Source organism: Geotrypetes seraphini, chromosome 7 (assembly GCF_902459505.1).
Source record: "Geotrypetes seraphini chromosome 7, aGeoSer1.1, whole genome shotgun sequence".
NCBI lineage: Eukaryota > Metazoa > Chordata > Amphibia > Gymnophiona > Dermophiidae > Geotrypetes > Geotrypetes seraphini.
The window spans coordinates 103,838,503-103,851,702 of record NC_047090.1 but is presented as its reverse complement, the minus strand read 5'-3'; the positions used below and the strand labels follow the sequence as shown (position 1 = coordinate 103,851,702).

The 13,200-nt window shown below is 41.8% G+C and overlaps 1 protein-coding gene across 3 annotated transcripts in view; it reads left to right on the top strand.

The window, feature by feature from the left end:
• Positions 1 to 13,200, top strand: part of TEDC1 (tubulin epsilon and delta complex 1) — a 130,755-nt gene that overhangs the window by 75,744 nt on the left and 41,811 nt on the right. For all 3 annotated transcript variants that reach the window (XM_033953317.1, XM_033953316.1, XM_033953315.1), the window contains exon 4: positions 3,940 to 4,110. In XM_033953317.1, coding sequence (XP_033809208.1) covers positions 3,940 to 4,110 — 171 coding nt within the window. The remainder of the gene's footprint in view (positions 1 to 3,939; positions 4,111 to 13,200) is intronic.

The following is a 13,200-nucleotide window of genomic DNA, read 5'->3' as shown; positions in this document are numbered from 1 at the left end:
ATTGTCATGTCTCCTTATATTTTACATTTGAATCAGCCTCCAATAGATGTCAAATAGTGGTTTCTCACGCACAGTGATTTCATTTGGTACATTTAGTGCTTTATAAAGCTTAGCTTACTGTGCTTAACAGTGATGATCAGGAAATGGAATTCCATAATTAATTGACTTCGTCATGGTTTCAGATTCTAAAATATTTTAAGCTTTTCCTTAAAATCTGCTGCTTTCTCCAGAGAGAGATTTGCAGTCATTTTTTAGTCCCCTTCTGTGCAATTGTTCATATTCAGCTGTTAAGAATGTGCAAAATGAGATGCAGCTAGCATTTGTGGATTAAAGGGATGAATTGATTTTGCACATTCTTACCTTTATGACTTCTTAACTACTTCTCTAAGTGCATCCTGTTAACTACTGCATCCTTTTGTATTGATAGTTAATTTTGCATGTGCTCATTTTGTAGTGCTTTCTAATAGTGCTGCATTATTTGTAATTACTAGAGCTATATATTGCTTAAAAATTTTAATTGCACAGTTAATTGTGATTAAAATTTTTAATAATTGAACGGTTAATTGTGAGTAAAATTTTTAATTGCATGATTAATTGCATAAAGTATCCTCTGTACAGTGCAATATAGGGATAGCAGATGTAAATTCTCAAAACTGACATTTCAATTAAACTAAAAATAAAATCATTTCTTACATTTGTCATCTTGTGATTCTCTTTCTAGCCATTTCATTTCCTGACTGGTTCAACTTCCCTGTGATCTCAGGAGAGGTACCTTAGGCACCTGAACCAATCAGGGCCTTAGGCCCCTCTCAGTGCACCAGGGATGTACCAGAAAGGGGAAGGCTCGCCATTTTGAAGAGGCAGGTCTGGCAGGAAAGAGTAGGCATCCCTCTGTGGGAGGACTCTGAAGCAGGAGGGAGTGGGCATCCCTCCTACTGATTTAATTTAAAGGTGATGGGATTGTCGGGGGTGGGTCCCTGAGGCAGGAAGGAGTTGGCATCCCTCCTGCCCATTCAATTTAAAGGTTTGGGGTTATCGGGAGTTCAGGGGCTTGGCTTGGTGTGGGGGGTTCGGGTGCTGGACATGTTGGGAGGGGGGCGGTAATCTGGAGGGCTCAGGTTGGGAGGGAGGAATCATGGGCTCTCCTGGCTGAGCTGATAGCAGCAGGATAATCCTTGGTCAGCTGAGCCGGTATGATTTCCCCAAAGCTGCCAGGGCAGCACCCAAGAAGGAAAGGCAGTCTGACAATGCGACTATAGTAGCTTATGTAAACAGGCAAGGGGGCACCAGGAGTGCACCACTGAGTTTGGAAGCTTGCCTGTTCTTTCTGTGGGCAGAAGCCCATCTTTTGGCCATCTTGGCGGCTCATGTAGCCAGGGTAGAGAATGTGCAGGCAGACTTCCTATGTTGGCGGAACTTGGATCCTGGGGAGTGGTCTCTCTCTCAGAGGACCTTTGATGGCATAGTCAAGCACTGGGAGCACCCGACGTTCGACCTCATGGCCTCAGCCTCCAACAAAAAGGGGTCTCATTTCTTGGCCGAAGGTATGAGCCTGGAAGTGTCAGGCTGGACACTCTGGTTCAAGCCTAGCCTGTGGAGGAACTTCTATATGTGTTTCCTCTGTGACCAGTGATAGGCAGAGTGCTTCGACTGGTCAGAATGCACCAAGGTCGAATGATCCTGATATCTTCAAATTGGCCGAGGTGACCGTGGTACACTGACTTAGAACATCTGCAGAAGGACATTGCTCTCAGGCTTTCTTGTTCAAATCTTCTCTCACAGGGTCCCATCTCCCTGGAAGATCTGGAGCGCTTTGGTCTTATGGCATGGCTGTTGAGCGTGAAGCCTTAGGATGTAATAGTAGTAGTAGCAGCAGTAAAGGGTATTCATTTGAAGTTATTGTCATGCTTCAGAGTACAGTTTCAGCTTCAGTACAGTACTGCTTCAGAGTACAGTTCAGCAAGCACTTGATGTCCCATCCGGATGTTTCCAGTTTTTTGAAGGAAGCCTTATGTCTTTGCCCTCCAGTGCACCAGCCCTTTCCATCTTGGAATCTTAATCTGGTTCTGCGAGCCCTTGTGGAGGCCCTTTATGAGCTTTTGTAAGAGGTGTTCCTGATAGAGCTGATGGTTAAGACAGTTTTTTTAGTGGCTATAATGTCAGTGAGAAGAATGCCAGAGCGGTAGGCCTTGTCCTTCAGGGAGCCCTTTCTTCAAATTTCAAAGGTTAGCATCTTAATTCAAAAAGTTCCTTCCTAACAAAGGTTGTATCCGGTTTTCACAAAAACTAAGAGTTGTGCCTCCCAGCTTTTACACCAATAGGAGTGAAGAAGGTGGATAGAGTGTTGAAATTTCTGGATGTACGAAGAATTCTGCATCATGTCTGGAGGTAACGAGTTCCAGGTGTCTGAGTGCCTCTTCATCCTTATGAATGTGACACGTTGGGGGGAAACCGGCATCTAAAATAACTATATCCAAATGGATGAGGATGGACATATCTTTTGCCTATATTGGAAGCAGAAAGCAGTCTCCAGTGGTGCTGAAGGCACACTCCACTCACAGCGTTGCATTGTCCTGGGAAGAGTCTAGAGCATTCTCACCTGCAGAGATTTGCAGTGTGGTAATTTGATCTAACCTCCACACGTTTACTAAGTTTTACAGGGTGGATGTCGTAGCTGGGCTAGATACCGCCTTTGGGTTCTCAGTGCTGACAGCAGGCTCATCTGCCCACCCTAGGTGCTCTGGGACTGCTCTGATACGTCCCGTTGGTCAAGACTACCTGTCCTGTTGCACAGTAAGGAAAAACAAAGAAAAACTGCAGACAAACGTACAAAGATGCAGGCTAAATTTATTATATCAAATAATTGAGTGCAGAAGTTTACACAGAGACCGTCCTTCGGTGATCGTTTTCGACTCGCACAGGCTAAAGTTTTTTTGTTTGCAGTTTTATTTGATACTTTATCAACCCGGGACCCCTGATGAAGGTGTGTTAACCGAAACACGGACCGTGTTGGGTCCTTTGGTTTGATCTAAGGTGGTAATGCTAACCGCAATCAATTATTTGATAAATTTAGCCTGCATCTTTGTACATTTGTCTGCAGTTTTTCTTTGTTTTTCCTTGTATTTTTTTACTGCAGACTTTTGTTGGTTTTTCTTTTGTTGTTTGCACAGTAAGGAAAGACTAAGTTCTTACCTTGCCAATCTTCTTTCTTGTAAACAGGAATGGTAGTCTTGATGCACGCCCTGTCAGATGTATACTAGCCTGTTTTCTGTTTCAAACATGCCTACTTAGTTAGATGTCTTGTTTCTATTTCCTGCCAGTTAGGGTCAGGAATGAAGAGAAATTCACTCATAAGAGGCTCATTTTAAATACAAAGCAACAGAACTATTGGTGCACATGGCACACAAGTAGGTGGCTCCTTGTTTATTTTGGTTTAAAAGCATTGTTGTTTAATGTTTGTATTTAGAGCCGAACAAATCTGTGTGGTTTTAGGGAGTTTCCCCACACCCCTCTCTTATATTTAGGACACGACTGAGGGGGTGGAGCACATCCCAGAGTGATAGGAGCTGGAGCATGAAAATAAAGCAGTGGGCTTTCTACAACCCTCGTGGCTAATGAGGGTTTAACCCACTGGCCAAGACTACCATTCCTGTTTACAAGAAAGATTATCATGATAAGACCTAATCTTTCCTTCTTTTGTCTCTACTAATATAGTAACATAGTAAATGATGGCAGATAAAGACCTGTATGGTCCATCCAGTCTGCTCATCAAGATAAAACTCATAGCATAAGGTATGATGAGATACTGCATATGCATACTTGATCTAGATTTGTTCTTGCATTTTCAGGGCACAGACCATAGAAGTAGTCATTTTGCTTTTGGTATGTTCAAAGAGAAACAAAATATTTTGAATTACTGGTATCTTCTACTTTATGTAGTGTGACGCCATCAAAACTGTGAGATGCAAAAGTAACGAAGAAATTGCGTCACCATTTTCCCAGCAAGGTAAAACTGATATTAGATACCTACAGTGGTTAAATGGGAAACTGCGTTTCTGCTGGAGGACTCTACATACAGTGCAACTGGAGGAGATTGCTCTTTTGCACAAGGTATGGATTGCATTATCTTTATCTATCTAATTCTGACCAATTTTAAAAAGAGTTGACATTGAACATATAAACTTTTTTGTCTTATGCCACAATTGTACAATTTGTTATATTCCTGCCTTGAGTAAGGGTTTCTGTAGAGAATACTGTAAACAGGTGTGTTAAATATTATGCTCCATGCTTTGATGTTTGGTGGGTGACAGGACAGTATTTTGTTCTTCCTCAAGAAACATCTTTAGTCGCTATTGTAATTTGGAATGCTACTCATCTCCCATCCTACAGAAATCTTCCAGCATCATTGGGCATTTGATGAGAACTTATTCAGTTTCCTTTTACTATTGCCATTCCTTGCAGAGATGCCAAGGGTGGTTCATCTGAAAGCTGGAGATTTATCACTGTGATGCTGGAGATTGAAGGCCATTGAGTGAGTTTTTTTCTCATAGGTCATCAGCTATGTCTATAGTGGTATCGTAATCAAGTATCAGATTATATACATTGTTGCTTATGTAAGTACTAAATATACTTATGTATTACCGTGTTTCCCCGATGATAAGGCAGGGCCATCAAATAAGACAGCCCCCCCTTTTTAGAAAAAAATGTAAAATAAGGCACCCCCCGCAAATAAGCCACCCACCGATACCTGCGCTTACCCGAATCGGGTGGTACGGTGGGTGACTCCGTGTGGTCCCTCCGTCTACCGTATTTGCCTCCATGGCTGCGTGCCGCGCCTCGTCATGAAGTGAAGAGGAGGAAGTGACAGGACTGCAGCGCGCGCACGTGACTCCGCGCAAGGAAACACAGGCAGCTTCCCTCATCCCTCCCTAACGGAGACTGCAGGAGTTTGTTCACGGCCAGAACATCCAAAAGTGAGACACGCCATATACAGGTAATAAAATTCTGTTTTTTTTCAACAATAACTGTACTGTAGTCTTCTTCATGGGTAAATAAGGCATCCCCCCGAAAATAAGCCCTAGAGCATATTTTGGCCTTCCAAAAAAAATAAGACAGTGTCTTACCATCGGGGAAACAGGGTAGATGCTTGAAATAATGTCTCATATTTTTAAGTATTCAAGTTACATATTTAAATTTAAAATGGCTGTTTATTGCACTTTAACTTTTTCTGCAGTGCATGCAGTGGGCCAAACAAGCTGACCCATGTAACTAGTGGCCCATGTCCCTGTTGATTGTGTGACCAATTATTCATGATCCACCTGCAATATATTGAGTATGATTGATGACAATTAATTTTACTGTAACTGTTTGTTTGGGATCAGCTTTTTCCTTGTTATTCTGCTACCTTGCTAACTGTAGGAACACCATTCCCACACATTCCCCCTCAAAATGATCAATGTAATAGATAATTGTGAAGTGATATTTAAAACTGAGCTTGAATAGGTAGTCTCCTGCGTTAAAAAGATGGATTTTAAAATAATAAGAATGTGCTATTTTGTATTTCCTTTGTAATTGTCTATTCTCTTCCTATTGATGTGGACATAACTTATTTGATTCTTGCTACAATGCTTTGATTGTAAGGTACCTATATATTTAGAATAAAAAGATTGGTTACATTTGAATATTGTAACCACTCTGCTGCCCGAGATCGGGACTCAACAGCACTACTAGTGGTTAGCCTAAACAAGTACACTGACGTGTGACCTGGCCTAGAGTCACCCTGTAGGACTGGAGTGATCAGAGGAAAAACACACAACCAAAGTTGTATAATAGTAATGTGAATTTTACTATCAAAAATAAAGTCAAGATGGTCGTACACAAAATGGTCAAAGAACTTGGTCAAAAGAATCCCAAAGTCAAAACAAAATAGCAAAATAAAAGTTCAAGTTTTCTCTCCTTTCCAACAAGGGAAAAACAATGTCCTTGAGCTCCTGCTCTCCTTAGAGCTAATTGATACAATGTGCTCTCAGCCTGCTCCCAAGCAGGTTATAACACCAACAATACAGTTCTCTGCTCAGTTCTGTGCAATGCTTACAGTTTTCAAATATAAACCTCCAGCAGCCTTGGCAGCACTGCTGGGTAAATTCAGAGTGTCCCAGATTTGCCTTACAAAAACAGTTTTTCAAATAGCTATCAAAATTCCCTCCCAGGGTGTTTGCAAACCTCACCCAATCAAACACTCTCAGCTTCAAATATTCACACACAAAATGCAGAGTTCCAAAAACAGAAAGTCCAAACAAAAACTCACAGTGCTGAAAATCATTACTGGACGTAAATCCAACCTCCATCGGCTCAGGATATTGAAGGAACTCTTCAGGCAAGCTCCCTTGTAAATCCATAGGAGTTTCTTCATCCACAGCTTGCAGATTCAAAGTGTCTCCAGCCTCTATTACCTCCATGGGTGTACTGGTCTCACCTCTGCCTGAACCAGGGGAGTCATCCTGGGAAAGGAACCTGATCTTTCTCCCTAGCTTGCCTAATTGTTTCTCCCAACTTGCTGCCTTTTCTAGAGCAGGGCAACGCCCTGATCTAGCTGAGTCAGCAGGCACTAGAACAGCTCTTGGGCTCTCCCGGTGGTGACCTGAATGTCTTATTCCTGGTGAGTTCTTAGCCTTACTGGCTCCACCTAGTGGACACCCCTGCTCCACAGACTCCAACTCCAGAGAATTAGTAGGCTCCGGGATATTAGTACAGTGGCCAGGTCGGTCTTTGTATATACCCTTCCTGGTCTTTCTACCCCCATTCTTGCCTGCCCTGACCGGTGCCTCTGCAGGCATGGAGTCTGATGGGTCACAATATACATGTAACCCATTTAGTTTTTAAGACCCACTGACTCTTTGATCCATTGACTGCTCTGTTTAATATTTCAGTACTCCTAAATTTACTCTCTACTGCTGCTGCCTTCTCAATTTTCTGTTCTCCATTTCCTTTGCATTCACTGTGAGGTGTATTACTCTGAGTACTGCTGTACAGTTAGCGTGCTATTAATATTATTGTACCACTATTCAGAGCAGCTGATACTATATAAATGCCTGTGTGGTAAGAGAAGGCAGCACATAAATTGTTTATAAGAAAAAGAGCAGGGGCAATAAATACTGAAAACAAATATTACACAAACAAACTGATTTGAATCCAAGATGCCTCTGGGCAAAAAACACAGGAAGGTACCAAAAAAACTGAAATTGTTTCTTTTTTAATATCACAACAGCTTTTCTGCATTTTTGTGATATTCTCAGAAATAAGAGATTCTAGAATTATGAGTACCGTATTTGCCGGCGTATAGGACGACTGGGCGTATAAGACGACCCCCCAACTTTTAGTTAAAAAATAGAGTTTTGTGTTATACTCGCCGTATAAGACGACCCCTTCTTCCTTCTCCACCCCTTTGTATTCCCCCATGTGCTTTCAGCGTTCTTCTCCCTCCTCTGTCTTCAAGTGCTTTCAGAGTCCTTCCCCCCCCCTTCTCTACCGCCCCGGGTGCAGCACAGCCAGCCAGGTCCCCTTACTTTTGTGGCACTTCCCCGACCGACCGACAACAGCCCGGGTCCGACAAACTTCCCTGCCCTTAACCGCGAATCTAAATTACCTTCTTACAGCTGCTGTAAGAAGGTAATTTAGATTCGCGGCTACAGGGCAGGGAGGATTGTCGGACCCGGGCTGTTATCGGTCGGTCGGGGAAGTGCCACAAAAGTAAGGGGACCTGGCCGGCTGTGCTGCAACCGGGGCGGGGCGGCCGCCCCTCTCTCTTGGTACTCTCTCTCTCCTTACCTGCCATGCCTGCAGCAGAGCCGAACGGAAGTCTTCCCGACGTCAGCGCTGACGTCGGAGGGAGGGAGGGCTTTGTTTAAGCTTTATTTAAGCCCTCCCTCCCCTCCGACGTCAGCGCTGACGTCGGGAAGACTTCCGTTCGGCTCTGTGCTGCAAGCAGAGAAGGTAGGGAGAAGAAGAGCCGCGCGACTGAGTACATCCAGCCCCGCAAGTAAGGGCATGTAAACTGTACCCGGCGTATAAGACGACCCCCGACTTTGGGGAGGATTTTAAGGTACTAAAAAGTCGTCTTATACGCCGGCAAATACGGTATGTGTATTTTCCATTATATCACATTTCTAATGTTTTTGATATGCTGTTAAGCAGGCTTGTCCAACCTATGGCTCTAGGGCTAGAACCCAGCCCTCCATGTGCTTTTTTCTGGCCCTCGGAAGCTTGATAATTCATGTGGTGCTTATAACAAGATTCTTAGAATCCAGCTTTTGAAAATGATTGGGGGTGTTGATCTCAAAATAAAACACATTTCTCCTCACTCAGCAAAGGCAAACAATCTGAAACAAGGGGCTGGCCTCTATTGCTAAGAAGCCCCGGGACTGTCCTGCTCTATCACTATAAACCAATCCAAACTAGAGGGATGGCCAAAAATTACTAAAAAACCTCAATATTATCCTACTCTACCACTGTAAACCATTCACTGGTCTCGTTATATCCATGGGGAATCATGCTATCTAGCTCAAACATCCAGCGCAATTCTTTAAGGTTTAATATGTGATCGATGCATATTAAACCTTAAAGAATTGTGCTGGATGTTTGAACTAGATAGCATGATTCCCTATGGATTAAACGAGACCAGTGATAGGTTTACAGTGGCAGAGTAGGATAGTCGTGGGGGTTTTTTAGTAACTTTTGGCCAGCCCTCTGGTTTGGATTGGTTTATAGTGATAGAGCAGGACAGTCTTGAGGCTTCTTAGCAATAGAGGCCAGCACCTTGTTTCGGATTGGTGGAAGGGCTTGCTTTAGTCATCGGGGTGTCGGTTTATAATGTTTGGAGAAAAACGCCATGGCAATATTGGCAGCTTCGGCGATAACATTCAGAGGAACAAGTTAACAGTTTAGTGATTCTGATAAGAAAAAATGGTTATGAATTGGGATATTGATTGGAGGGATCTAGCAAATATAGTGTAAGTAATTTTTGATATTCATTGCAGCACTTAAAGTATCCCCGACCCTGAAGAAGTATGAAACGTGATGGAGGGGATAGGTGCAGCAATGTTTCACAGTAAAAGCTGTCTTTTCACTTTGCTAATAGTATTATAAGAAGAATAATGGAGAATATATTTATAAGAATATTTTATTAAGATGAAAATATAGTTGAAACAAAAGTATAAATTTGAAACTACACACCTTAAAAAACAGGACCGGCGAGGAGTGCTGCTACCCTGTTCTTATTGACCAGGTGGCATTCTGAGAATCCCTGGTGTGAAAAAAGTATATATAAAAAGAAAAAATACATAAAAAATAAATTAATAACACGTTTGCATCCAGCATCTTTATTTAACATACATGTTTAGTCATAGAGAACCATTTTAATATCATTGTTAGTAATTGGTGCAGGTATGAAGGGGTGCTGAAAAGTTCTCAGCCCAATCAAGAAGGGAATGACTTGGAGCCATGAAACTTTCAGCTATTTCCCATATTCACCCCTAAGTTTTTTTTTGTTTTTTTTTTTAAATCATTTTTATTAAATTTTTCATATATATAAAAACAAGTCACAACAAACCAACAACCACCAACAAGAGGAAGTGCAGAAACAATCAAGTCTTTCATGTTAGTCCTTCACGAAGACCCACAGAAACCAACCCCCCCCCTGCCAGAACCTCCCCTCAACCTTCCCCCAACCTCCCCCCTAAGTTTAACACACTTGACATATCGTGTCTGAAGGTTCTATAAACCTTCTAAAAATACTCTTGATGTCTGGTCACTGAAATACTGCTCAGTTGCTGCAATCACCTCCAAATCACTCAAAAATTCTTGCCCTTTTAAATGCTTTCTAAGGTTTAGAAACAGAAAATAGATGGAGCAAGATCTGGTGAGTAGGGTGGATAGTCTATGCACTGAAACCCCAACTGTGTCAAAACATCCATCGTTTCTTTCCGTAACTTTCCTCTTCTTTTTTCTTTAAATGCCTCCTTTAATCGGCACAGCAAATTATAGTATTCTGTTTGACTCCTTGTAGAACCTGAGTGTCGCCATTGCATGGACTGTTGTTTTGTCTCAGGATCATAGTGGCGTAATCATGTTTTATCAACAGTAACTAGTTCCAAAATGTTGGCACCATCTTGCTGAAAATGCTGCAAAATCAATTTGGAAGTGTCCATTCGATGTCATTTCTCATCAGCATTAAAAACATTTGGGCACCCACTTGGCTGACAGCTTCTGCATACCCAGCTGCTTGCGGATTATATACCCAACACATTCCATGGATATCTGTAGTGTCTCAGCAATTGTTTTAGCTGATATTTGTTGATCTGCCAAAATCGGTGTCAACAATTTCAGGAATTGATACCATTTGAGGCCTCCCAGACCTTGGTTTCAAAATCTCCATGCTGTAAGTTTGCACACCATTATTTCACTGTGGAGTATGATGGGCATTTGTCACTCAATGGACTTCCTTTAGAGTTTTCTTCTGCAGGAATAGGAATTCATGACGGCTTGGAGTTTCAGACTTGAAAATTCCATATTTCATGTTGACATGATTCAATCGATCTGAAACAATGTCAAAACAGAGCATTACTATTCTGCAAATTAGCACTTTGCAAAATAAAATAACACTCTTTTCAGCTACAGTGGCAAAATAATGCTCAGAATTTAAGAAGTTGGTTGGGCTGAGAACTTTTCAGCAACCCCTCGAAATTCATGAAAATGAGATCTTACAAACTTTGGCCACTATTTACTATGCTATGTTTTACCGCAAGAAATTTTTTTCAGAGGATTCACTAATTCATAGTATTTATTTACTTATTTAAAAAAATTATATTCCGCATTTCCTGCAATTCTATGCGGAGTACAATGAAACATCCTAATAAAAAAAACCAAATTACAGCTTTCTCATGCAACACATAAATCAATAAAACAACAGAACAACATACTACAATGGACATATTACAATACAACCAACAATGAACAGACCACAACAAAACAAATAACCATCACATTGCTTTTACTTGACTGAGACTTGACTGCTGGCTCATTACTCGCTGCTACAAGTTGAAAAAGCGCGAAGAAATAAATATGTTTTCAGCTTTTTTCTAAACTGTAATACCGATGATGTTTGCCTAAGATCCGTAGAAAGCCTGTTCTAACAAATAGGACCCTGAACAGAAAACATCACTCTCCGGTGACTCATAAGTTTAACTACCGACAAGGAGAGCACATCAAGACAAAGCTTATCTTTAGAACATAAACTCTGTGAAGGTACGTAAAAGTGCACTAATGACCGCAGCAACTCAGGATCACCATCATTCAGTAGTTTAAAAATGAAACACAGCGTCTTAAATTCAGTACAAGCACTGATTGGCAGCCAATGCAGGTCTTTCAAAACAGGCGTAATGTGCTCAAACCGAGAGATAACGATTAACGATTGGGTTGGTGAATTCCATAGTAAATTTATTTTGTGTTGCTGAGAATATCACACATTCCCAACCACAACAATACAAAGATAGTAGGCACCAACAAATAACCCCTGTTGTGCTATTAGCATGAAAACTACTGCTAGGCATTTCCCTTATAGTTCATTTTTAAAAATGAGGCAAATGAGGCAAAAATTCACAAACTGATTCTATTGGGATCTTTTAATGTGCTTATTTAAAATGTGCAATTGTGATTTAATAAACCTAGTTACAAAGACTAGGTTGGTGAGTGCAGATAATGATGATATACAGCCACAGCACACCACACCACAGTTCAATAATGCAAAACTAATGCTTGCACTAGAGAGGAATAAAGTAGAGATGATTCAAGTCTACAAAAGCTGGAAAGGTTCAAAAGACTCTAATGAAGAAAAATGCCTGCACATTTGCAGCTTTATTATTACAAAATTAAAACATGTCCTTAAGCAACTCACAGTAGGGATAAAAAGCCTTTTTCCAAATGGTGTTTCAACGTTGAATGTGCCCCTTGATGAATTGATTTGGTGTCAGAGAGATATGTTCAGTTCCTCAGTCTATGGGCAATCTCTAGCCTCCATTTTGCTCTTGCTTTCTGCTCCACGAAGTGTCAAAGATATATCAGCTGGTACAAGGTACAACCTTGGGACATCCCAAATAGCCACCACCTACTATTTCAAGCCTGGAATCTTAAATCTATAGCCCTCAAAGTTTGCCATCTGGGAATGAAGATGTCTGTATTTATATCTGGCATGGGGCTGCAGTCCCATGGCCGTTTTCTTTTAAAGTGCCATCTCCTTTGCCAGACTCCTATAGCTGTTCACACAGGCCTCAGCTAGTATGGAACCCACTAGAATAGAGACGTGAGACTTAAAGAAACTCTTTCTGCAAATTAGTAGAACAAGGATTGTGGAACAGGGAATAGTAGAAGAGATTCCAGCAGGAAAGAGGGCATAATGAGAGCTGTACCTGAAAAAGTCCAGTTGTGGAACACTGAATCAGTAAGAGACACTGGGTTCAGACCAGCAAGGCTGTAACAGAAGAAGAATTAGCAAGAAAAATAAATTCTTTAGTGTCCCTCCAGACCAGACCAGAACGGATGGATTTGCCCTTTTCTGTCAGCAAGTGGAGACTGAGACATTGACTTTTGCCTGTAGTACAAATGGGTTATGCAGTTCCATCTATAATCAATCTGTTCTCAGTCTCCAGCAGGTGGAGGAGGTAAGCCTGTGCAGTCTTTCCTTTGGTTGGTGTAGGGCCTGTTGGATTTGATTAGTGGCCTTATCCCTGTTTGTGGGTGCTGAATTGAGCTTGGGAGACCCTTTCAGGGGACCATTCGACTTCGGGGGTGCCACACTCAACTATTCGAGTCCCCCCTTTGCCCCCCCTCCCAAAAGATTTTGGGTTACAGATGCCTCAGCTGTAAGCCTTGCCACTGTTCGGGCAAGGCATATATCTTTGGGAGCATGTAGGGTCTGCTCATTTGTTCACTAAAGTTGTATTAAACAAAAAAAACAACATCCTGAGGCAGTGCCAGTCTGAAAGGAAGCTTTAAATTGGCTTCAGTTGCTTTTAATTGCTAACTGGTGATTTTACTTTCACTTTTTAGTGGTTCGCTATGAACACTTTTAAGAAGCAGGAAAAGTGCTCATTGTGTACCCAATGAGCAGTGGATGTGGCCGGCGTGTGCACAAAATGCTCCGGCCAC